Below are 25,789 nucleotides of genomic sequence, written 5' to 3'. Positions count from 1 at the left end.
CCTTTTTCCTATCTCTCGCAGGATCACGGTTAATCTCGCGATATTTGGGAAGTTCCGTTGGGAAGATGGCGGCGGCCGGGAGCACCCTTCTCTTCTTGCCGCCGGGGACTTCAGACTGAGCCTTCCCTGGAAGAGTGGGGACGGCTGGTGCCCTGCGTCCCGGGAGCCCGAACCAACTTGGTTCCTTCGTTAGTGGTGGGGAAGGGCTTATCCTCTTGTGTAGGATTCAGGACCTCCCCACCGTCGGGATGAAGGCTCAGGGGGAAACCGAGGGTGAGTGACTTGAGGGGGAAAGCAGGGGGCGGGACACAGCTTGGGGGAGCCAATCTGTGAGAGGAGCTGGGGGGGCCGATGCCTCCGCCGGGGCAACGTTCCCGAGGTCGTGGAGTCCGGGAGGCGGTATAGCTTCTGACTGTGCCTTCCTTGGTGATGGAGGGCTCTGACTCTGGGATGATGTGGGCTCTCAACTTCTGTGAAGGTTTCCTGCTTAGCTAGGGACAATCAGTTGGGCCTCAGGACATTTTCAGCCTAAAGTTGATGGAAGACCAGGCGAGTGAATCTAAAACCTACTTACATCTCGTTTCGGAAGAGATGTCTGAATAATGACATTAAAAAAAATAATACAGAGCTGTGTGTCAAGTATTGAAGGATGTTTTGGCGTTAGTGAAATGATTAGGACCTTATGATTGTAAAAGCCAGTAGTTTAATAGAATGTCACAATGTTCAGATCTTGTACTATTGTATATTTGTAAAATGCGTTGAATTTCATCCTTTCAGTGCTTGGACTAACTTAAACTGCTGAAAAAACAACTTTTCTGTGGAACCGTACTTAGATTCTCTGAAGTTCTACACTCTTAAATGCTTCCTTAGTATTTTGGATATAGTTCTGTTAATAAGGATCACTGTATTGATGTTTACCCATCCATCTTCCCCACTTTGAGCTTTGTTAGATCAGGGACCTTGTCTTACTCATCATTGTGTAGACCCTGGCACAAAAAGTGTTTGAGCATTCGTGTGAAGTACTTATCATCAGGCTTCTCGAGGAAAAGGGGGGTGGGGAGTGTATTTTAAAGGAGAGGAAGAAGAAAGGTTTACTCCTTGGATGCAGAGGATTGGTGAGTGTAAAATGGAAACTCGATGAGGCAGGAATTTTGTCTAGTTTGCTCATTTCTGTATCCCCAGCACATAAAGCAATGCTTGAGTGAGTGAGTCTTGAAAGTGGAATTGCCAACAATGTGTCCAGAACTGTAAGCTGGCTGAAACAGTCCCAAAACTGGTTTTCCAGAAGATGAGGACATTGGAGAAAGGAATTTGAATCTTGATTTAGAAAATGTCACTGCCTTAACTCTGATTGGTGACATTCTATTCATCTTTCAATGCCAACATCAACTGTCACCTTTTCTGTAACATCCCCAGGACTGATAATGAACTTTTCCTTTTTTGCGTTTCAATTGTAATGTGTCTCTGTTTTTAACAGCATATCTCATTTTGCTTTCTGTGATGGTTATTTACACTTTAACTTATGCACACCCCCTCACAGATATCATCTCAGGCGTATTGTGTGTTTTTGCACTGCCACGGTCTCTAGAACAGGTCCTCGCTCATACTAAGAAGTATAAGAATTAGAGGAAGGATCAACTATATTTCAAAAGTAAAAATTTTAATAAAAATAAAAACTATAATTCAATAAGAAAAGTAATAAAAATTCAAAAATAAATAAAAATCAACTAAATTTCAGTAATAAAAATTAGGAGGGCTGGAGAGCATAAGAGTTGTTCAGTCCAGGAAACTGAGGACTTTTCTATCTTTCTCTTACCTCTGCTGGAAACTCATCCTTTAGTCATTGACATATTCCCTATCCATATGGTTTTAGTTTGAATTCAAACAGGAAAAATTAAAATGGCAAATACAGCCTGTTTTCTTGATACTACTTCTACATTGATCTCTTAGAATTATGTCAAAAAATTAAGAAAGTCTGTATTTCACATTGAAAACCAGCTAACTATAGTAAGGCCATGTTCAAATGTATGTTCTACATATATCATTGCAAGGGATTTCATGCATATCATGAAATGATTTTGTCACCAAACATAGTCTTGATCCTGAAACATAATTAGAGGTGGTTCTTTTTTTGGTTTTCATTAAAAGACTTAATAGAAATCATTTATGTTCTATGGTGTTCATTTTGATTAGACCCCAATTTCTGTCTTCTTGTTATTAAAAGTAAAGTATTTGTATATTTTGAAGTAAATGGCGTTGAAAAATATTTTAACTGAGTTCTTACCAGGATGAAGTATGGGGGTTTCTTTTGCAAGAAAAATTGTGGAGGGTCTTGAAAGAAGAGTTTCTAATGCTGTTTTCTAATTTATATCGTAGAGTCAGAGAAGCTGAGTAAGATGAGCTCTCTCTTGGAACGGCTCCATGCAAAATTTAACCAAAATAGACCTTGGAGTGAAACCATTAAGCTTGTGCGTCAAGTCATGGTGAGGATTATGCTGGTGGATAAAGTGTTGTGCTTAGATAATTATTTAATAAGCTAAGCTCCCTCTGTAGATTTTTTTCAAACTAGTTATTGTGTGTCCTCAGTTTTTGTTTGTTTCTTTAAGAGAGTGTGAGAGCGTGAGCGGGCAGGGGGGTGCGAGGGTGGGAGGTTCAGAGGGAGAGGGAAAGAGAGAATCTTAAGCAGGCTCCATGCCCAGCACGGAGCCCGATGTGGGACTCGATCTTATGACCCTGAGATCATGCATGACCTGAGCCAAAATCAAGAGTCAGACGCTTAACCGACTGAGCCATCCAGGTGCCCTCAGCCACTTGATTCTAATGAGATAGTATTTTCATTGTATCTATACTACTAATAGAGTTTGCAACTGATTTTTTTTTTTTTTTTAAGATTTTATTTATTTGACACAGAGAGAGAGGGTGTGCACAAGCAGGGGGAGCAGCAGAGGGAGAGGGAGAAGCAGGCTCTCTGCTGAGCAGGGAGCCCGATGTGGGCCTGGATCCCAGGACCCTGGGATCATAACCTAAGCTAAAGGCAGACGCTTAACCAACTAAGCCACCCAGGCGCCCTGCAATGGATTTTTTAAAAAGATTTATTTATTTATTTTAGAGAGCATGTGAGCATGGGGGGAGGGGCAAAGGTAAAGGGGGAGAGAGTCTCAAGCAGGCTCTGTGCTGGGCTCCATCTCACTGAGATCATGACCTGAGCCAAAACCAAGAGTTGGATGCTTAACTGACTATACCACCCAGGCACCCCTAGAGTTTGCAATTGATTCTTTTTTTTTTTTTTTTTAAGATTTTATTTATTTATTTGAGAGAGCGAGAATGAGAGAGAGCACATGAGAGGGGGGAGGGTCAGAGGGAGAAGCAGACTCCCCGCAGAGCAGGGAGCCCGATGCGGGTCTCGATCCAGGGACTCCAGGATCATGACCTGAGCCGAAGGCAGTCGCTTAACCAACTGAGCCACCCAGGCGCCCCTGCAATTGATTCTTAATTAGCTTCACCTGTTCATTCTGTCTACCTTTTCCTCTATAGTACTAGAGTCATTTACCAGTATGGGGAGACCTTAAGTGAAAGTTAAGTGGAAGACAGGGGGTAGGGCCTGGCTGTTAAAATTTCATCCATATGATTCCAGTAGTAGTCAAATGATGTAGGAAAACTTTACTTCTATGATTTGACCTCTGCAATGGTTATATGGATGTGTTCACTTTGTGATAATTCATGGATCTCTTCACTTAAGATTCATATACTTTTTTGTATATATGTTATACTTCAATGAAAGTGCCCCCTCCTCCCCAACAAATCTTACTTTGGGTCCAGAGTAAGTTCAGTTTAGTAGATTTATTAGTGTTTAAAATGATCATATCAGTATAGCCCTAGCAAAAGAACTGAAGTTGCTGTCAAAAGACCTATATTTGAGGTACTTACTACCTATGTGACTTTGGACAAATTATTGACTCTCTGAGTTCCCTCATCTGGAAAATAGAGGCACACAATACCAGTTTGCTTTTCCACATAGTTTTGTTGTACGAATCAGGTGAGATAATGGATATTACAGTGTTGTGTTGCTGAAAGATTTCTGTAGGGGCGCCTGGGTGGCTCAGTGGGATGAGCATCTGCCTTCAGCTCAGGTCATGATCCCAGGGTCCTAGGATTGAGCCCCATGTCAGGCTCCCTACTCAGCAGGGAGCTTGCTTCTCCCTCTCCCTCTGTCTGCTGCTCCCCCCTGCTTGTGCATTTCTGTGTATTTCTGTAACTGTAAATTTGACAAATGTATGTATATCTCTGGCTGAGGATTATGTACATAGAATGTGGGTTTTTGTTTTGTGTTATTTTATTTAATGCCTTAAATAAAATAATGGCAGTTTTTCCAGTCTGGGGATTTAGAGGTTGTCATTTTTATACTACCAGGTAGCCATATTCTAGTTTGAAATATGTTCTGTAGATGATATTGTCATTAGAGAGACATCATGAGATAGAGGAATTCCAGGTGGCTACCAAGACCCTCTCATGGGGAACCAGTGTCTTGGTTTGGTTACCATAGCTTCCACTGTCTACTTCTCACTTTGCATATTCAGAAACCTGATTTTATTGGTGTATTAAGACTTTGAAAGTTTTTCAACAACTGACATAGTAACAAAATCTTAGTAGACTAAAATGTAAATCAGACTGCCAATTTATTAATTTACCACAGAGGGTTTATCTTTCCACTTAGCAAAATATTTGTATCCACCGTCCAGAGCAACCCCTTATCTATTCAAGGTACAAGAGAAGCCCGATTATTAATCAGATGTTTGTTTTATGAAGGTGGGATTAGAACAAAGAGATGGATTTAGGGCATTGAAAAGCCTGAAAAACTATCCTTTTATCATAAAACTTTTCACATTTCTAGGGATTGGAATGTTGTGCAGGAAGAAACTTCCTTGGATAGGGTTAGAAAAACTGTCAAATCTTTTGCTCTTTGGGAGTCCCTTTTTCTGGACTACACATTCTGTTTCTTAGAGTCAATCTAATTTTACTAAGGTTTGGTTTTATTTCTTAGATTACATGCGAATCACCTTGTTGGATTTGGGAATTGTCAAATCTCCTGAGCCACCTCATTTAACTGACTAAACTTAGGATGTAGTTACTTCTGCAGGAGGCTGATCTCATTTATTATATTTGATTCTTCCTAATCTAAAATAAGATCTGGGCATACCTTTTTCTACCTTCATGTATATGGATATGGAAGTATCCATGTTTATGAACTTGTCCTCCTGTGGATGAATGGACAGAGTAATAGGAGTCTATAGATTATCTTGAGTATATAGAGAATATAGAGTATATAGACTACAGCATTTGGTCTGTAGATTATCCTGAAATATTACTACTAGGAGAAGTACATTTACCTGAAACACTGTTGGCTTGGTTAATTTCTACCTCAAATGTTTTCCTACTTAATACAGGAGAAGAGGGTTGTGATGAGTTCTGGAGGGCACCAACATTTGGTCAGCTGTTTGGAGACTTTGCAGAAAGCTCTCAAAGGTTTGTAAACGTGTTTGAAATATGCTTTCTTAAAACACCCAATTTTATAGTTACAGAAGAAATGTAAACTGAGGTAGATCAACTTTCTATGCTAGGTGTTGTCTTGCTTTCACTATGGAGTTGAGATGAGCTCTTACCTGAACTTTTGAAACATTTATTTTTAATCTATTTTGGAGGGTGATAGAGATTCAAAAGATAATTGATGGAGAGTAACTATAAGATAGGAGGGGAAAGTTCTCTTTTTTCTTCACATATTCTCTTCTAATTAACTCACAATAAGATGGACATTTTAACTCTAATAAAAGATTTTTACATTGTTTATGGACAGTGTTTTCAGGAAAGCAAATAAAATTTAAATCATGAGCTTGACTATTCATGCTTATAATTGCTAGTTCTGTGTATTTTGGGGGAAAAAATTAAAGTAAAAACAGATTTTACTCTGATCCATCACAAATGAACCTGATTCAGCTGAATATTGTCCCCCCGCCCCTTGGGTTTCCTTTAAAATCTCAAGTCTGAGAGTGGGTTTCTACGACTCTCATCGCCCGTTCTAACATTTCTTTCTCTGATGGTTAAGGATCCTTGTTTAGTTCATCAAAATGTAGAGGATCCCACTTTTGCTTCTTCCAACTCAACACAGAGTCTCAGTCTTGAAAGGTAACCCTTCCCAATCTGTGGAAATAACCATAGTATGTAGAGGCAGAGACTGGTACTTTTTTTTAAATTGTGATAAAATATACATAACATAAATTTCACCATTTTAACCATTTTAAATTATAATTGAGTGGCATTAAGTACATTCACATTGTGTGTAGCCATCATCACCACTATCCATCTTTAGAACTTCTTCATCTTCCCAAGCTGAAACTCTATACTCATTAAACAATAACTTCTTCTTTCTCCCTCTCGTCAACTGTTGGTAACCATCATTCTACTTTCTGTCTGTAAGAATTTGTCTACTCTAGGGGCGCCTGGGTGGCTCAGTCGTTGGGCGTCTGCCTTCGGCTCGGGTCATGATCCCAGAGTCCTGGGATCAAGCCCCACATCGGGCTCCCTGCTCGGCGGGAAGCCTGCTTCTTCCTCTCCCACTCTCCCTGCTTCTGTTCCCTCTCTTGCTGTGTCTCTCTCTGTCAAATAAATAAATAAAATCTTAAAAAAAAAAAAAAGAATTTGTCTACTCTACATACCTCATATAAGTGGAATCAAACAGTATCTGTCCTTTTGTGACTGGCTTTTCACTAGCATACTGTCTTCAGTGTTCATCCATGTTGTGGCATGTATCAGAATTTCCTTTTTTTTAAAAAAGCTAAATAATACTTTGTATGTATATACCACATTTTATTTCTACGTTCATCCATGAATGGACATTTGGTTTGTTTCCATCTTTTGGCTGTAGTGAATAATGCTGCTATGAAAATTTAATTTTTTTAAAAAGATTTTATTTGTCAGAGGTGGGGGAGCCCAACCAGGGGGAGCGGCAGGCAGAGGGAGAAGCAGGCTCCCCGCTGAACCTGATGTGGGACTTGATCCTAGGACCCCAGGATCATGACCTAAGCCTAAGGCGTATGCTTAACCGACTGAGCCACCCAGGCATCCCTTGAATATTTGTTTTTATGTTGGTTTGGTTTTGATGTTAATCTTCCTTATTCTAGCATTAGCAGATACATTTGTCTTTTTGAAGTTAAAGATAACTTATCCCAGATGAGGAATGCAAAAGGGAGAGGAGAATGGTCCAATAATTTTTTCTTTTCTTTTTTTTTTTAAGATTTTTATTTATTTATTTGACAAAGAGAGACACAGCAAGAGAGGGAACACAAGCAGGGGGAGTGGGAGAGGGAGAAGCAGGCCTCCCGGCCAAGCAGGGAGCCCGATGTGGGGCTTGATCCTAGGACCCTGGGATCATGACCTGAGCCGAAGGCAGACGCTTAACGACTGAGCCACCCAGGCGCCTCTCAATAATTTTTTCAAATAGATCTTTTTTAAGTAAGCCCCGCCGACATGGGGCTCGAACTCACGACCCCAATATCAAGAGTCGCATGCTCTACCAGCTGAGCCAGCCAGGCGCCCCTCAAATAGATCTTTTTTTTGATCCTTACTACTGCCTAGGTCACAGCTAAGTCTTACTAATGAACTTGTACAAATCATAAGCATTTGAACTATTGAATGTAATGGCTTGGAAGGATGGATATACTCCTTAGGATGTTGCAGTCTCTGAAGAATAAAATTTAAGTATTTGGATCATTTTGTGATTTCCCTTTTTTACTTTCCTAGTTACATCTTTACCAGCAATGACTGACCGCTTGGAGTCTATAGCAAGACAGAATGGGTAAGTAGTCTATCTCAGGCAGAAGTATTTAACTTAGTGTTGACTTTGGGTGGCTTTATTTATGTGTCTTCTATTAATTTTTGTTTTGATTTGTTCCTGCTAGACTGGGCTCTCATCTCAGTGCCAGTGGCACTGAATGTTACATCACGTCAGATATGTTCTATGTGGAAGTGCAGTTAGATCCTGCAGGACAGCTTTGTGATGTAAAAGTGGCTCACCATGGGGAGAATCCTGTGGTATGTGTTGTTGATATTTCACTGGAATCTGTGGGGTTTACTTAGGGACATTAAAATGAATTGTTGGGGTTTGAAATAGCTTGGGTTTAGGTTTTTTCGTGAGCCACTGTAGAGATGATGTGATCGGCTATAATATCAATAGCTCTAGAATTTAGAATAACATGGGTCCATCTCTGACATCATCCAAAGGCTTCGACAAGTGGAGACACTAGAGGAACGCTTTCCATTTCATATCAACAAACATGAGCCGCATTTGAACAATAGATGCTGGGGATACAGAATTCCTTAAAGTTCCTATCCTCAAAGAGCTAATAATCAAGGACAGATAATCTCATACATAGCTAATGTCTCTGAAAAAGCCTGTAATAGAGATGAATGTTTAATGTGTGTAACCAGATAGTTGAATATGGACTCCAAGGATGGCATTAAAGGGAGGTCCTAATATTTTAAGCTACTGAAAGTTGATTCCTTTATAAACTAGTTCATATGTTTTGATCTTTAATTTCCCACCCCAATGGTTTTACTAAGTAGGAAGATGCTTTTTGATTATCTTAATAGAAGGATTTTCTGTAGTTTTAATGTTTTTGTTATAAAGCATGTGCTCTTAACAAAAGAGAAAAACTTTTGATGTCTTCAGAGGCCTTAAAGTAGTTTAAGGTTTTAACGTGATTTCTTTAATTTCAGAGCTGTCCAGAACTTGTACAGCAGCTAAGGTAAGCAAATGACATTTATATTCCCTGATATTGTCAGACAGTGCTGTTCTTTATAGCTAGTCTTGAGGCTGGTCAAAAGTTACTCTCCTAAGGAACATATTTATTTTCTTGGATCAGGATTTTTCAGAGTCTATATTTGTTCACTTTCAGAATTGACTTGGCTTCTTAACCTACTCCGTCTATCCCAGGGTTTCTCAACCTTGGTAGCATTGACAGTTTGGATTGGAAAATTCTTTGCTCTAGGGGGCTGCCCTGTGCATTATAGGATGTTTAACTACATCCTTGGTCTCTCCCCATTAGTTGCCATTAGTATCTCCTGACCCGTGACAATCAAAAATATCTCTTGATATTGTCACATGTTCCCTGGAGGGTGAAATCACTTCTGGTTGGAAACTACTGATCTAGCCTCAAGAATTCTGTGTGCAACAAAAATAAATAGAACCTAATTACTGAATCAGAGAAGGCTTGAGAAAATTGAGTCTATACCATGGAAAGAACTTTTTTTCACTTTGAGAAAAGTTGTTTTACATTTAAGGTATATGTGTGATAAACTCCCATCATAGTAGAAGCGCTAGACATGAAGAGTTTCTTGGCAGTTGATGGCATTTCCCCCTGGATTATCCTTTCCTTTTAAATTGAGTGGAAATTTACTTTCTGGATTTTGAGAAAGCCATTACATCAATTTTATGTCTTAAATATAGCAAAGTTCTCAGATACTACGTGGAGATGTCTTAAGATGTTAATATTGAGGAAATAAGTTTTATACTTGGCCTTTGCAGTGATCATTTTAATGTGTTCATAGCCAAGTGTGCCACATTTGAACCACCTTTTAAAAATTGCAATGCAACATAAAGACAGCCTTTTTATGAGTTTATTGAATCAGTTAAGTCTAGCAAAGGTGTGTTGCCAGAATAGTCCAGAAAGCCAATATTTCTGGTTCTAATCTGGAGTAGGAAACTGCACCAGTTTATGAACTGGTGGTGTTTTAAAGTTAGTTTGTAAGCATGTTTTGAAGTGGGAAGCTCAGAAATAATATTAGCCTTTACATGCTATTTTTAGTCACTTTGTATAGATGGTGATTTTAAGGTGAGGGCATTTTTACTGCTACTCTTGTTTTGTTTTGTTTTACTGTCTTCATGGCATTTTGGGCAGTAAGTGTTGAATATATGCTCGGTAAATGCCTGACCAAATATCTGACATTGTTAGGGCAATTTAGCTTTAAGAGACTTTTTTCTTTTTTTTTAAGTTTGAAAAAGATACAGAGAATTAGAATTGTTGAGTTGTGTTGGATTCCTGAGCCTGCCCACAGAACCCAATTGACTAAGAATCCAAGCCTGAATATTGGGTTCTAGGATGCGAGGGGTCTAGGTAGTAGTTCTTTTTCCTGGGGCAGGTCTAGTCATAGGAACATTGTAGAATTTGTGGTTTGCCTCCACAGTACTCACCTCCTTTTCTCTTGGTCTCCCCTCTCTCTCCCAAGTGTTCATTTTCCTCTTTGCTTTTAGGTTGCCATATACATACATGCAAGTGTTCTGTCTTCCCAATTTACTTATTTCCATTTCCTCTCCAATCAAAAGTTTGTTTTCCTCACGACATCCAATCATCTCAGTTACATATTAAGAGGAAAAGAAAGTGATTTATTTAAACCAAGTCTCATTACTTAGGATCCAATTATTGTAGTATAGGAATTATTAGGTCTTTTTGACATTTTTTATAGTGCTTACAAGCACCTTCTCTAGATAAATGGGATAGAGAAAGGAAAACATTTCATTTTCTTTTGCTTTTGATTAATTCTAGAAAACTTTGGGGGAAAAGAGTAAAGCAAATTATTAAAATTAGTTTTATGTAGCCATGGTTTTTGGCACTTTGCATTGAGTAGTAATTGTATGTTTTATTCTCCTCCCTCTCCCCTGAATTCCTTATAGGGAAAAAAATTTTGATGAATTTTCTAAGCACCTTAAGGGTCTTGTTAATCTTTATAACCTTCCAGGGGACAAGTAAGTATTTTTAAATTTTGTTTTTGTTGGAAAAATCAGTATAGATGTAAACCGTTTTGTGCTTAGAAATTTGCCAAGTCTTCTGCCCTATCTTATTTGTGGTTTCTTCTCATACTGACAACCTATAGCTTCCAACTTCATATCTTTTGAAGGTATTTGAAATAAATAATTTCTGTATTAATGGATATAATGCTAACAGAGACTATAATCCTTGAGATGTCTTCAACATAATTGATTTTTAAGCTGAAAAGAAATTAGTGGTTGTGGAACTGGCTCATCATTTTTATTTTTAACCTACCTGGGATTCTGTTAACTAGCTTGGCTCTTTCAAACAGAATTGCCCTCTAGGCTATGTTAATGTTTGTATGTGTGTGTATATGTGTATTTTTCAACTATTTAACTCTTGTTCTCTTCATCTACTTTCTAGCAAACTGAAGACTAAAATGTACTTGGCTCTCCAATCCTTAGAACAGGATCTATCTAAAATGGCAGTTATGTATTGGTAAGACTGGCTAAGGTGTCAATTCTATATGACTCTCTGGATACTTTGTTCTTAAAGCTTTTCATCTAGGGGGTTATTAGGGTCCCATATTATAGACCCATATTATTATGTATTTTATCTATATCGTATATCTTGCCCATCTCTTTTTACTTCCCAAGTGATTGCATTCCATTTTCTCAGTATGTCTAAGTTGTTGGTTGATATTCCATCAGTTTTATTTGAAGTCTTGTCAAACCTGGCCTCACATCTGATAAATAATAGTCTAGTTGTAATTTTTGTTCACCATATCACAAACTGTTTTACACTTGTAAATAAGCTCTTTACCTTGAAAATGAAATACAACTGCTATACGTCCAGTTATAGGACAAGTTATTAAGATTGAATTCTAAGACTTTTAACAGCTTCTCATTAGCACATTGTGCACTAATACCTTCAGGGCTTTAATACAAGCAAACATAGATCATTTGTCTCACAGGAAAGCAACCAATGCTGGTCCCTTGGATAAGATTCTTCATGGAAGTGTTGGCTATCTTACTCCAAGAAGTGGGGGTATGTGATCCTACTTTGCTTACTTTGAAAATTATTTATTTAAGATTTTACTTACTTGTCAGAGAGAGAGAGAGTAAAAGTAGGGGGAGTGGCAGGCAGAGGGAGAAGCAGGCTCCCTGCTGAGCAAGGAGCCCGACGTGGGACTCGATTCCGGGTCCTGGGATCATGACCAGAGCCGAAGGCAGACGCTTAATGACTGAGCCACCCAGGCGTCCCTGTTTTTATTTATTTTATTTTATTTTTTAAAGACTTTATTTGTCCGAGAGAGAAAGTGAGAGCGAGAGAGAGCATGTGCACAAGCGGGGGGGTGGGGGGGGTGGAGAGAAGCAGGCTGCCTGCTGAGCAAGGAGCCTGATGCAGAACTCGATCCCAGGACCCTGAGATCATGACCTGAGCTGAAGGTAGATGCTTTACTGACTGAGCCACCCAGGCATCCCTATTTATCTTTTTTTTTTTTTAATTAATTTATTTATTTATTTGAGAGAGACACAGAAAGAGTGGGGGAGTGCACATGCGGGGGAAGGGGCAGAGGGAGAGGTAGAGAGAATCTGCAGCAGACTCCCCACCGAGCACAGAGTGGAGATCATGACCTGAGCTGAAACCAAGAGTCAGTCGCTTAACCCACTGAGCCATCTAGGCACCCTGAAAAATGTAAAAATTTTTTATTTTAGTTAAGGGGTGATTACATTTATACCTTGGTTTTATAAGCAGAGGGAGAAAATTACCAGTCACTTGTATATTTTTAAATGGTTTCTTTTTTTTTTTTTTTTTTTTTTTTTTTTTTTTTTTTTTTAAAGATTTTATTTATTTATTTGAGAGAGAGAAAGCATGAGAGGGGGGAGGGTCAGAGGGAGAAGCAGACTCCCTGCCGAGCAGGGAGCCCGATGCGGGACTCGATCCTGGGACTCCAGGATCATGACCTGAGCCGAAGGCAGTCGCTTAACCAACTGAGCCACCCAGGCGCCCTATTTTTAAATGGTTTCTAAGGTGTTAACACCTGCCTTCCCCCAGTTACATTTTTAAATTGTGAAGTAAATTATTAGAATCAATACTTACGCTTCTATCATATTTCATAAGTTGTTTTGGAGCATGAGTCCTCTTATCTATGGAATTATTTTCTCATACACAGTTTTGTAAAAATGGGAACGTTTTTATTTGCAATTTACCTGATAAAAATAGTGATAAGTTTTATTTTGCATAGGTCATTTAATGAACTTGAAGTACTATGCCTCTCCTTCTGACCTGCTGGATGATAAGACTACATCTCCCATCATTTTGCATGAGAATAATGGTAAGACTTTAACTGAAAAGCAACTGACGGTTTGGTTCAGTGTTTTAAAAATACTTAAAATAATTTGAATGCCTGAGCCTGGTTGTGTATTTCCTGATTTGCTACTTTCTTTTTTTTTTTAAGATTTTATTTATTTATTTGAGAGAGAGAGAATGAGAGACAGAGAGCATGAGAGGGAGGAGGGTCAGAGGGAGAAGCAGACTCCCTGCCGAGCAGGGAGCCCGATGCGGGACTCGATCCCGGGACTCCAGGATCATGACCTGAGCCGAAGGCAGTCGCTTAACCAACTGAGCCACCCAGGCGCCCTGATTTGCTACTTTCTAATAAGTTTGCCATCATACCAAAGTTTGCTGTTCCTATCAGATTTTGCATCTGATTCTTACACACACACATACTCTTAATATATACACATGTATGTGTACACATACATCATAATAAAAGCTTAACAGGTGCTTTTGAACAAGTTGAATGAATGAATGAAAAGGTATAAACCATTTGACTTGAAATAATCTCCTTTAATCATTACTTCAAAGGTGAAGAGATTAGCCAACTTACTAAAGAATATAATAATGGATGTTGTTTCCTATTTGCATTTTTAAAATTTTATTTCTCATTAGAAGAATGAGAAAACCCAATGTGGGGCTTGAACTCACAACCCTGAGATCAAGACCTTAGATGAGATCAAGAGTTGGATGGTTGGGGCGCCTGGGTGGCTCAGTCATCAATCGTCTGCCTTCGGCTCAGGTCATGATCCCAGGGTCCTGGGATCCAGCCCTGCGTCGGGCTCCCTGCTCTGTGGGAAGCCTGCTTCTCCCTCTCCCACTCCTCCTGCTTGTGTTCCTCTCTCGCAGTGTCTCTCTGCCAAAAAAATAAATAAAATCTTTAAAAAAAAAAAAAGTCGGATGCTTTACCAACTGAGCCACCCAGGCGCCCCTCTATTTGCATTTTAATACACTAAAACAATGAGAAATGGCCTAATACCTCATTTGGTCCCCTTGTAACTTTAGTCATTGACTATCCTATAATCATAATTCTATTTAAATGCATTCTGGAATTGGAGAAAATAATTAAGTGTTGGTAATGAACCTTTAAAAATTTTTTTTTCTTTGGACTGCATTGTGTTCTGTATTTTATTTACTGACAGAAATGTTGGTTGTAAAAGGTAGTTTCTCGAATTTCTAAGTCATATAGGTATTACAGTATCTGACAAATTATGCAGAAGTTAGCCTGGTTTTTGTTTTTAAATGTTAAGATCCTTGTAATTTGTGTTACTTTGGAGAAAACCCTTTTTCTTTCCTATTCTCAGTTCCTCGATCATTGGGCATGAACGCATCAGTAACAATTGAAGGAACGTCTGCTATGTATAAACTCCCAATTGCACCATTAATTATGGGGTCACATCCAGTTGACAACAAATGGTAAGTTAAGTATAATTCTAGCAAAGTTCATTTTTTCAACTTCAAGCCCAGTACGAAACAAGTATTACTTTGACTTGCCTCTTTCCTCACTTGACTTTCTAGAGATTGGCTTTTTATTTTATCCATTTAATTTCTCTTTTCAAATCTATTTGAATGTTCCTTTCTGAAGTCTGCTTATAGAACACATTGTCTATCCTGAGAGAGAAAGAGAAGAACTGTACTAATTCCACTGGTTTAATGACTGCTTTTTTTTTCTTATGTTATCATGGGACTTCTCTTGACTGGATTAATAACTAGAGACTCGAGATAGATGCTTGATTAAATACTTTAGGGTTAATAAATAGGATGTTTTGGAACTGGGGAAAGAAAGTTGAAAGAGTGAACTTTTTTTTTTTTTTTAGATTTATTTATTTAGGGGCACCTGGGTGGTTCAGTTAGTTAAGTGACTGCGTTCGGCTCAGGTCATGATCCCGGAGTCCCAGGATTGAGTCCCACATTGGACTCCCTGCTCAGCGGGGAGTCTCCTTCTCCCTCTGACCTTCCCCCTTCTTGTGCTTTCTCTCCCTCTCTCTCTCTCTCTCTCTCTCAAATAAATAAAATCTTAAAAAAATATATTTTATCTATCATTTATTTATTTGAGAGAGTGTGTGTGCACGCACGCGAGCAGGGGAGAGGGACAAGTAGACTCCACCCTGAGTGTGGAGCCCGACGCTGGGCTCGATGTGGAGCTTGATCCCACAGCCCTGAGATCATGACCTGAGCTGAAATCAAGAGTCAGATGCTTAACCAATTGAGCCACTCAGGTGCCCCAAAAGTGAACTTTTTTTTAAACATTTTAAGTATTTGTTTTAAGTAATCTGTACACCCAGTGTGGGGCTCAAACTCATGCCTGAAAGATCAAGAGTTGCATGCTCTACGACTGAGCCAGCCAGGTGCCCCAAAAGAGTGAACTTTTGATAGACTTCTGTTAAATGATACGGACATGTCTAAGAATGGGTGTTTAGATTTTTCATTTTTATATCAAGTCAAAATCCAACCCACACCCTTCTTTTTTTTGAAGGACCCCCTCCTTTTCCTCCATCACCAGTGCCAACAGTGTTGATCTTCCTGCCTGTTTCTTCTTGAAATTTCCCCAGCCAATCCCAGTATCTAGAGCATTTGTTCAGAAACTTCAGAACTGCACAGGTGAGTTTTAAGTATCAAGAGCTAATTCTTGTTAAAAATGTGAAAAACAAACTTCAAATTCAGATGATCTTAGACCTCTTTCAGTCTTGTCTTCAAAAAAGTACCGATGGGTATAAATGTCATAGTGCTTTGTACTAGTAAATGCTTAGTAAGTACTTTTTCAATAAATGGATGAATGAAATAGAAGTCATGAAGGGAAAACTGAGCTGTCAGCATTTTGATGTTATTACGATCATTATGTTCTTGTTTTTCCAGGAATTCCATTGTTTGAAACTCAACCAACTTATGTACCCCTCTATGAACTGATCACTCAGTTTGAGCTGTCAAAGGACCCTGACCCCATACCTTTGAATCACAACATGCGATTTTATGCTGTAAGTAAGGCTCCATAGATTGTTGTAGGTTATATTTGAACCCAAGATCAGAATCTTCCTTTATAGGATTACTGGGTCAGAAACATTCTTTTGGACTACTGGATCATTTCCTAGTTCCTCATTCAGGCAGGAAATTACAGAAATTTCTGAAACATACTGAAGAAAAAGCATGAGCTTCCAAGTCAGGAAGTAACAATGTACATTTCATGGCCAGAATTTCAGATGAAATTCTCTTAATGGTATCCTGAACTTTTGTAAGTTTGTAAGTAGATGTTAAGAATTCCTAATGTTTGGGGCGCCTGGGTGGCTTAGTCGTTAAGCGTCTGCCTTCGGCTCAGGTCATGGTCCCGGGGTCCTGGGATTGAGCCCCACATTGGGCTCCCTGCTCGGTGGGAAGCCTGCTTCTCCCTCTCCCACTCCCCCTGCTTGTGCTCCCTCTCTCGCTGTGTCTCTCTCTGTCAAATAAATAAATAAAATCTTAAGAAAAAAAAAAAAAGAATTCCTAATGTTTAATTCTTTCAAGTGTCATGAGCTTATAATCTGAAAAGGTCCTTCAAGTACATATAGAGAAGAAAGTGCTAGAATGAATAAATTAAGAAAGGTTCCAAAACCTCATCTGGACTTGAATTTATTTGAATGTTTGAGGATAGTCTAGACTAAAGTAGTAGTTTCCAAACTCTGTGTTACAGTTATACAAGGTGTTTTATTAAAAATGCAGATTTTGCACTTATGGTTTAGGGGCCTCTTTTATACAAATTTCTGACGTAATTTTTGTTAGTTAGGTTAGGAAACCACTAATAGAACATTTATAGAAAAGGGGTCTTTTCAGCCAAGTTAGTAATTGGCATTTATAACATCAGCTGACCAAAGAATTCACTGTGGAGTTTTATTATTCACTGAGAAACTGCTGCTGATTTTTGAGGAATAGGGGTTTTTTATATTTTGTGGTTGGAGCACCATGGATGAGTAAATAGTGTTCATTTCCTTTGTCCTTTTTGCCCAGGCTCTTCCAGGTCAGCAGCACTGCTATTTCCTCAACAAGGATGCTCCTCTTCCAGATGGCAGAAGTCTACAGGGAACTCTAGTTAGCAAAATCACCTTTCAGCACCCTGGCCGAGTTCCTCTTATCCTAAATCTGATCAGACATCAAGTGGCCTATAACACCCTAATAGGAAGTTGTGTCAAAAGAACTATTCTGAAAGAAGGTATTGCCTTTCCTTTTAATATACTTACTGGCAAATGGAGGCTCTTTGTTCTTGTGGTTCTCTAATTTGGTGGCTTATATCTCCTGTGGAGCTTTTATAACTGGTTTCCATTCGCAAGTGAACTGAATTAGAACCTCAGTGGGAGGAGTTGGGAATCTGGTTTAAGCTCCACATATAATTATGATGGAACTAATCCATAAATTGGCATTTGGAAACCACTGTTTTTTTGCAACGGACTTACTCTTTTTCTGCATACAGTGATATAATTAGGTACCTACAGGCCTGAACCTTACAGTAGGTATAGAAGGTAGAACTTGGGATGCTGTGGGGAGAGATGATTTCTTTGTTTCTTTCTTTCTTTTTTTTTTTTTTAAGGCATCTCTACACCCAGTGTGGAGCTTTTATTCACAACCCTGAGATCAAGAGTTGCATGCTCTGCCAGGTGCCCCAGAGACGATTTCTTGAGATTTAAATTTTAGGTTGTTAGGACAGTGCTTCCCAGCTTTTAGTCCTGCCTGAGTATGTTTCCTGTCCCCATTCTTTGAGGAACTTAAGCATATAGCTTAAAAAGGGGTAAGACCCATGCCCTTTTTTCTCCCTAGATTCTGGAATGCTGATATTTTTCAAACACAGTTTGCTGTTAGAATCCCTGATGAGACTTTTGGCTGCTCTAGTTAACTGTAATTAATTTTTTACCTTAGTTGTAAAGCACTTCAGTAATAGAGATGTATTAATGCGAATGGCAGGCAAAAAGAAACAAGGCAGGCAAATCAGGAGATCTCTTTTTTGGGAATAAGAATTGCTTTAGAGGGGTGCCTGGGTGGCTCAGTCAGTTAAGCATCTGCCTTCACCTCAGGTCATGATCCTGGAGTCCTGGGATCAAGCCCCATGTCGGGCTCCCCACTCAGCGGGGAATCTGCTTCTCCATCTCCCTCTGCCTCTCCCCGCTGTGTTCTCTCTCTCTCTCTTGCTCACTCTCTCAAATAAAATCTTAAAAAAAAAAAACTGCTTTAGAAATGAGAAATTTTAGAGAGAGTAATGACACTGAGCGTGTGCAAGTGTGCTTATGGCCCTACTATTTCATGTATTTGAATCCTGGGAGAATTCTCCAAGTAGTTTCAGGGCATCTAGAAATTAGTTTTTGTAAGCCATTTATGAAGTTAGTCCTGCAAGATGCATGCATTTTCCCAAGAAAGTATGTGATCCTTGTCTCTGGGCTTCCAGCATGTTTGGCTTAGGAACCTATGATGATAGATATTGTATGTATATTTGGCATAAGGATATCATTTTATTTATTTACTCATTTATTTATTTTACAGATTTATTTTTTTTATTTTAGAGCCCTAGCAGGGGGAAGGGCAGAGGGAGAGGGAGAGAGAATCCTTAAGCAGACTCCCTGCAGTACCCTGAGATCATGACCTGAGCCAAAATCAAGAGTCGGCCGCTTAACCAACTGAGCCACCCAGGCACCCCAAGGATATGATTTTATTTTATTTTATTTAAAGATTTTATTTACTTATTTGACAGAGAGAGAGAAAGAGAGAGCACAAACAGGAGGAACAACAGGTAGAGGGAGAGGGAGAAGACGGCTTCCTGTGGAGGCAGACATTTAACCGACAGAGCCACCCAGGTGCCACCCCAAGGATATCATTTTATTTATTTATTTTTTTTAAAGATTTTATTTATTTATTTGACAGAGAGAGACACAGCGAGAGCAGGAACACAAGCAGGGGGAGTGCGAGAGGGAGAAGCAGGCTTCTGCCTGAGCAGGGAGCCCGATGCGGGGCTCGATCCCAGGACCCTGGGATCACAACCTGAGCCGAAGGCAGACGCTTAACGACTGAGCCACCCAGGCGCCCCAAGGATATCATTTTAGATTATAGGCCCTACATCCATGCTTACCAAACTATGGGCCACATAGCTAACATCTGCAAACACTGATAGAAAGCAGGGTTTATGGCAGTGGTTCTGGATGTCTTATCAAATAGAATGAAAAACTCTTGGCCACGTTTATTTTCATAATTCACTTTCAAGGTAAGGCATTTATATCTGTCAAGGTCTTTAACAATTTAGGGATTAAATGGTGTTCATTTTAGAAAGTGGAAGTTTAGTTATTTCTTTGGAGTATTTATAACATCAGCTGACATATTTTTTGGAATCTGATTCCTTCTGTCACCTGTGAATGATATAGTAGGCTTTACATGTAAAAAATATGTAGGATTGGGGTGCTTGGGTGGCTCAGTCGTGTGCCTTCAGTTCAGGTCATGATCCCAGGGTCCTGGAATCAAGCCCCACATCGGACTCCCTGCTCAGCAGGGAGGCTGCTTCTCCCTCTCCCTCTGCCCCTCCCCCTGCTTGTGCTCTCTCGCTAGCTCTGTCAAATAAATAAATAAAAAATCTTAAAAAAAATAAAAATAAAAGTTAACTTACCTAAAAAAAAAAAATGTGTGGAATTTAGTTTCTAAGGAGGCAGAGAATTTCATCCTGTATACTTAGGGATTATTATTTACTAGTGTCTAGTCTTATATTTGGTTGATTATTTTATGATCCTTTCTTTGCCTTTTAGATTCTCCTGGCCTCCTCCAATTCGAAGTGTGTCCTCTCTCAGAGTCCCGTTTCAGCGTATCTTTTCAGCACCCTGTGAATGACTCCCTGGTGTGTGGTGAGTTGTGAGGGGGCTAGCACTTTTCTTAGGGCAGTAGTTTGGTCCCTTATCTTCTTTTTGAAGTCAGAAGCTGAATTTCTCTCAACTCCTATGTATTTTGTCTTTCAGTGGTAATGGATGTGCAGGACTCAACACATGTGAGCTGTAAACTGTACAAGGGGCTGTCAGATGCACTCATCTGCACAGATGACTTCATTGCCAAAGTTGTTCAAAGGTAGCACTGGCCCTTTTCCATCAGAGTCCCATTAAGAGATGTATAAGGAACGCTGTTTTCAGTATTAGAGTGAATGGGAATTTAGGAGGAAAGCATTCAGTCACTGCTTTGAATTCACATTTCTGTGTTTTGGGATTCAAAAGTAATGTGAGCTTTGGTTTTTTAAATATCATGAGAGTAATAGGAAATAAGGTAGGTAACTTTAGGTCTAGTATTAGGGTTCTTTTAGGAGGGAGACAGCTGAAATAAGATGTAGGTTTTGTTGTTGTTGTTGTTGTTGTTTTTTAACTTTGCATCACTTTTTAACATATGTAATATGTCACGTGGTGGCATGTGGGAAGATAACTTAAGCCAGTCAGCTTCCCAGAAATATTAATATGTAATTTTGAGATTTTTCTAGAATAGGTGCTTGTGGCCTGTTTTATAAATAAATTTTATTGGAACACAGCTATGTCTGTTCATTTATATATTGTCTGTGCCTTTTTTTTTTTTAAAGAGTTATTTTTTTAGAGCGAGAGAGTGTGCAGAGTGGGGAGGGGCAGAGGGAGAATCTCAAGCAGACTCCCTGCTGCATGGGGAGCCTGATGCGGGGCTTGATCTCAGGATTCTGAGATCATGACCTGAGGTGAAATCAGGTCAACCAACTGAGCCACCCACGTGTCCTTATATATTGTCTGTGGTGCCTTTTGAGCTAAGATGGCAGAATAGTTGGACAGAAACCATGGGATCTTCAAAAGCCTAAAATGTTACTGTTCGGTCTTTCAAGAAAGGTTGCTAAAATGTTCTAGAGCAAAGTGTCTTCTAAAATGTATTGTTAAATTTATCTGTAAGATAAAAAGTGCTTTGCTTTAAAGTAATCAAGATTTTATACCAATAATAGCATCTTTCACGGTATAGCTTTGGGATGATCTAAGGCATCAAGGTTTAGAATTTGATGGTTCAAGAGATTATTCTAGGGCGCCTGGGTGGCTCAGTTGGTTAAGCGACTGCCTTCGGCTCAGGTCATGATCCTGGAGTCCCGGGATCGAGTCCCGCATCGGGCTCCCTGCTCGGCGGGGAGTCTGCTTCTCCCTCTGACCCTCCTCCCTCTCACGCTCTCTGTCTCTCATTCTCTCTCAAATAAATAAATAAAATCTTTAAAAAAAAAAAAAAAAAAAAAAAGAGATTATTCTAGTGGTTCATTAATTAAGATAAATAGCATATCCCATTAATCACATGTGAAGCCCGAAAAGGAAGATATTTTCTTACTGAGTTCATTACTATCAGTTTTCTTTTAGTTCAGTATGACATCTAATTTGGGCTCTTGTTTGTGGTTAGTTGGTTTTTGGTAGTGCTTCGAAAGAGGTTGAGAGTGCCTACTGGTACAGATTCTTTTTAGAATGAATTTGCCCAAAGCTCTGGCATTTTACAGAACTATTTCTGCCTTTCGGGTTATTTGCCTTACCTGAAAATTGCCTACTGCAAACCTCTGAGGGCATATCTGAATCTCAGGCAGAATTAAAGCCTGTTTTCCCAAGTAAAAATTGTTTTCATCCAGGCAGCTAATACACTGCTAACTTTGTTTTTTCTATCTTATTTTACAGATGTATGTCCATCCCTGTGACGATGAGGGCTATTCGGAGGAAAGCTGAAACCATTCAGGCCGACACCCCAGCACTGTCCCTCATTGCAGAGACAGTTGAAGACATGGTGAAAAAGAACCTGCCCCCGGCTAGCAGCCCAGGGTATGGCATGACCACAGGCAACAACCCAATGAGTGGTACCACTACACCAACCAACACCTTTCCGGGGGGTCCCATTACCACCTTGTTTAATATGAGCATGAGCATCAAAGATCGGCATGAGTCGGTGGGCCATGGGGAGGACTTCAGCAAGGTGTCTCAGAACCCAATTCTTACCAGTTTGTTGCAAATCACAGGGAACGGGGGGTCTACCATTGGCTCGAGTCCGACCCCTCCTCATCACACGCCGCCACCTGTCTCTTCGATGGCCGGCAACACCAAGAACCACCCGATGCTCATGAACCTTCTTAAAGATAACCCTGCCCAGGATTTCTCAACCCTTTATGGAAGCAGCCCTTTAGAAAGGCAGAACTCTTCTTCCGGCTCACCCCGGATGGAAATATGCCCGGGAAGCAACAAGACAAAGAAGAAGAAGTCATCAAGATTACCACCTGACAAACCCAAACACCAGACTGAAGATGACTTTCAGAGGGAGCTATTTTCAATGGATGTTGACTCACAGAACCCTATCTTTGATGTCAACATGACAGCAGACACGCTGGATACACCACACATCACTCCAGCTCCAAGCCAGTGTAGTACTCCCCCAACAACTTACCCACAACCAGTACCTCACCCCCAACCCAGTATTCAAAGGATGGTCCGACTATCCAGTTCAGACAGCATTGGCCCAGATGTAACTGATATCCTTTCAGACATTGCAGAAGAAGCCTCTAAGCTTCCCAGCACTAGTGATGATTGCCCACCCATTGGTACCCCTGTTCGAGATTCTTCAAGCTCTGGGCATTCTCAGAGTGCCCTCTTTGACCCTGATGTCTTTCAAACCAATAATAATGAAAATCCATACACAGATCCAGCTGACCTAATTGCAGATGCTGCTGGAAGCCCTAGTAGTGACTCTCCTACCAATCACTTTTTTCCTGATGGAGTAGATTTTAATCCTGATTTGTTGAACAGCCAGAGCCAAGGTGGTTTTGGAGAAGAATATTTTGATGAAAGCAGCCAAAGTGGAGATAATGATGACTTCAAAGGATTTGCATCTCAGGCGCTAAATACTCTGGGGGTGCCAATGCTTGGAGGTGATAATGGGGAGACTAAGTTTAAAGGCAATAGCCAAGCTGACACAGTTGATTTCAGTATTATATCAGTGGCTGGTAAGGCTTTGGGTCCTGCAGATCTTATGGAGCATCATAGTGGTAGCCAGAGTCCTTTACTGACTACTGGGGACTTAGGGAAAGAAAAGACTCAAAAGCGAGTAAAGGAGGGCAACGGCACCAGTAATAGTAGTCTGTCAGGGCCAGGATTAGATAGCAAACCAGGGAAGCGCAGTCGGACCCCTTCTAATGATGGCAAAAGCAAAGATAAACCTCCAAAGCGGAAGAAGGCGGACACTGAAGGAAAGTCTCCGTCTCACAGTTCTTCTAATCGACCTTTCACCCCACCTACCAGTACGGGCGGATCCAAATCTCCAGGCAGTTCAGGAAGATCGCAGACTCCCCCAGGTGTTGCCACACCACCTATTCCCAAAATCACTATTCAGATTCCTAAAGGCACCGTGATGGTGGGCAAGCCCTCCCACAGTCAGTATACCAGCAGTGGCTCTGTGTCTTCCTCAGGCAGTAAAAGCCACCATAGCCATTCTTCCTCCTCCTCTTCCTCCTCTTCGGCTTCCAACTCAGGCAAGATGAAAAGCAGTAAATCAGAAGGTTCCTCAAGTTCCAAGTTAAGCAGCAGTGTATATTCCAGCCAAGGGTCTTCTGGATCTAGCCAGTCCAAAAATTCATCCCAGTCTGGGGGGAAGCCAGGCTCCTCTCCCATTACCAAGCATGGACTGAGCAGTGGCTCCAGCAGCACTAAGCTGAAACCTCAAGGGAAGCCATCATCACTTATGAATCCTTCTTTAAGTAAACCAAACATATCCCCTTCTCATTCAAGGCCACCTGCAGGCTCTGATAAGCTTGCCTCTCCAATGAAGGCTGTTCCTGGGACTCCCCCATCCTCTAAAGCCAAGTCCCCCATCAGTTCAGGTTCTGGTGGTTCTCATATGTCTGGAACTAGTTCAAGCACTGGCATGAAGTCATCTTCAGGGTTAGGATCTTCAGGCTCATTGTCTCAGAAAACTCCCCCATCATCTAATTCTTGTACAGCATCTTCCTCTTCCTTTTCCTCAAGTGGCTCTTCCATGTCTTCCTCTCAGAACCAGCATGGGAGTTCCAAAGGAAAATCTCCCAGCAGAAATAAGAAGCCATCCTTAACAGCTGTCATAGATAAACTGAAGCATGGGGTCGTCACCAGTGGCCCTGGAGGTGAGGACCCAATGGATGGCCAGATGGGGGTGAGCACAAATTCTTCTAGCCATCCTATGTCCTCCAAACATAACATGTCAGGAGGAGAGTTCCAGGGTAAGCGTGAGAAAAGTGATAAAGAAAAATCCAAGGTTTCCACCTCGGGGGGTTCAGTGGATTCGTCTAAGAAGACCTCAGAGTCAAAAAATGTGGGGAGCACAGGTGTGGCAAAAATTATCATCAGCAAGCATGATGGGGGTTCTCCCAGCATTAAAGCCAAAGTGACTTTGCAGAAACCTGGGGAAAGTAGTGGAGAAGGGCTCAGGCCTCAGATGGCCTCTTCCAAAAACTATGGCTCTCCACTCATCAGTGGTTCCACTCCAAAACATGAGCGTGGCTCTCCTAGCCATAGTAAGTCACCAGCATATACCCCCCAGAATCTGGACAGTGAAAGTGAATCAGGCTCCTCCATAGCAGAAAAATCTTACCAGAACAGTCCCAGCTCAGATGATGGTATCCGACCTCTTCCAGAATATAGCACAGAAAAGCATAAGAAGCACAAAAAAGAAAAGAAGAAAGTAAAAGACAAAGATCGAGACCGGGACCGGGACAAAGACCGGGACAAGAAAAAATCTCATAGCATCAAGCCAGAGAGTTGGTCTAAATCACCCATCTCTTCAGACCAGTCCTTGTCTTTGACAAGCAACACAATTTTATCTACAGACAGGCCCTCAAGGCTCAGCCCTGACTTTATGATTGGGGAGGAAGATGACGATCTTATGGATGTGGCCCTGATTGGCAATTAGGAACCTTACTTTTTAAAACAAAAATGGCCAGAGAAAAACTAATAAGTTTATAGGCAAACCACCATAAGGGGTGAGTCAGACAGGTCTGATTTTGTGTTCAAGAATCTTAAATGGCATGGCTTTGACACCGAGCTGGGTGAATTTAGAAAGGCATAGCCAGACCCTACTAAAGAGACCATAGGGTTTGATTCTGGTTACCAAGAATCACTTTTTCCTTTGCCAGAGAAAAAAAAAAAAGTTAAAATACTTGCTTATGAAAGGGAGGGGGTGGGTGGGGCATAGGGAGAGGGAAGGGTGGGAAACAGTTTTGTGGGAAATATTCATATATATTTTTTTCTCCCTTTTTCCATTTTTAGGCCATGTTTTAACTCATTTTAGTGCATGTATTTGAAGGGCTGGGCAGCAAATGAAAAAGCAATACATTCCTTGATGCATTTGCATGAAGGTTGTTCACTTTGTTTGGATAGTTGTCCATTTGAGGCATGGACAAATGAAGGACTTTGGTCATTTTGGACACTTAAGTAATGTTTGGTGTCTGTTTCTTAGGAGTGATTGGGGGAGGGAAGATAATTTTAGCTATTTATTTGTAATATTTTAACCCTTTATCTGTTTGTCTTTACACAGTGTTTCTAATTCTATAAGGTTCAGGGTTCAAAGTGATGGGAGGTGGAAGAGCAAGGCTTATTTGGTGGTAGGGAGCCTGTAGCTTGTGCTGGTACTGTAGCATTAAGCCCAAGCAGATTAGTCAGAGTCCACCT

At 40.5% G+C, this 25,789-nt stretch overlaps 1 protein-coding gene across 3 annotated transcripts; it reads left to right on the top strand.

Moving 5' to 3' along the window:
- The first annotated feature begins 45 nt into the window (after nt 1-45).
- MED1 (mediator complex subunit 1) lies at nt 46-25,282 on the top strand. 3 transcript variants are annotated; one of them, XM_036079933.2, is made up of 17 exons: nt 46-273; nt 2,377-2,483; nt 5,445-5,523; nt 7,795-7,849; nt 7,953-8,085; nt 8,770-8,798; nt 10,724-10,795; nt 11,223-11,297; nt 11,773-11,846; nt 13,048-13,137; nt 14,444-14,555; nt 15,616-15,740; nt 15,996-16,114; nt 17,118-17,319; nt 19,886-19,981; nt 20,093-20,198; nt 21,782-25,281. In XM_036079933.2, the coding sequence occupies exons 1-17, from the start codon at nt 249-251 to the stop codon at nt 25,029-25,031; spliced, it is 4,749 nt and encodes a 1,582-aa protein (XP_035935826.1). In that variant the 5' UTR covers nt 46-248; the 3' UTR covers nt 25,032-25,281. The 3 variants fall into 3 exon arrangements, with proteins under 3 accessions (XP_035935826.1, XP_077921791.1, XP_035935827.1); XM_078065665.1 differs by lacking the exon at nt 46-273 and adding an exon at nt 378-549; XM_036079934.2 differs by lacking the exons at nt 46-273; nt 2,377-2,483; nt 7,953-8,085 and having other exon boundaries at nt 5,444-5,523; nt 21,782-25,282.
- The last annotated feature ends 507 nt before the right edge of the window (nt 25,283-25,789 follow it).

Source organism: Halichoerus grypus, chromosome 2 (genome assembly GCF_964656455.1).
Source record: "Halichoerus grypus chromosome 2, mHalGry1.hap1.1, whole genome shotgun sequence".
In the NCBI taxonomy this organism is placed as follows: domain Eukaryota; kingdom Metazoa; phylum Chordata; class Mammalia; order Carnivora; family Phocidae; genus Halichoerus; species Halichoerus grypus.
Note: the sequence above shows the minus strand (reverse complement) of the source record. Positions and strands in the feature narration are given on the sequence as shown.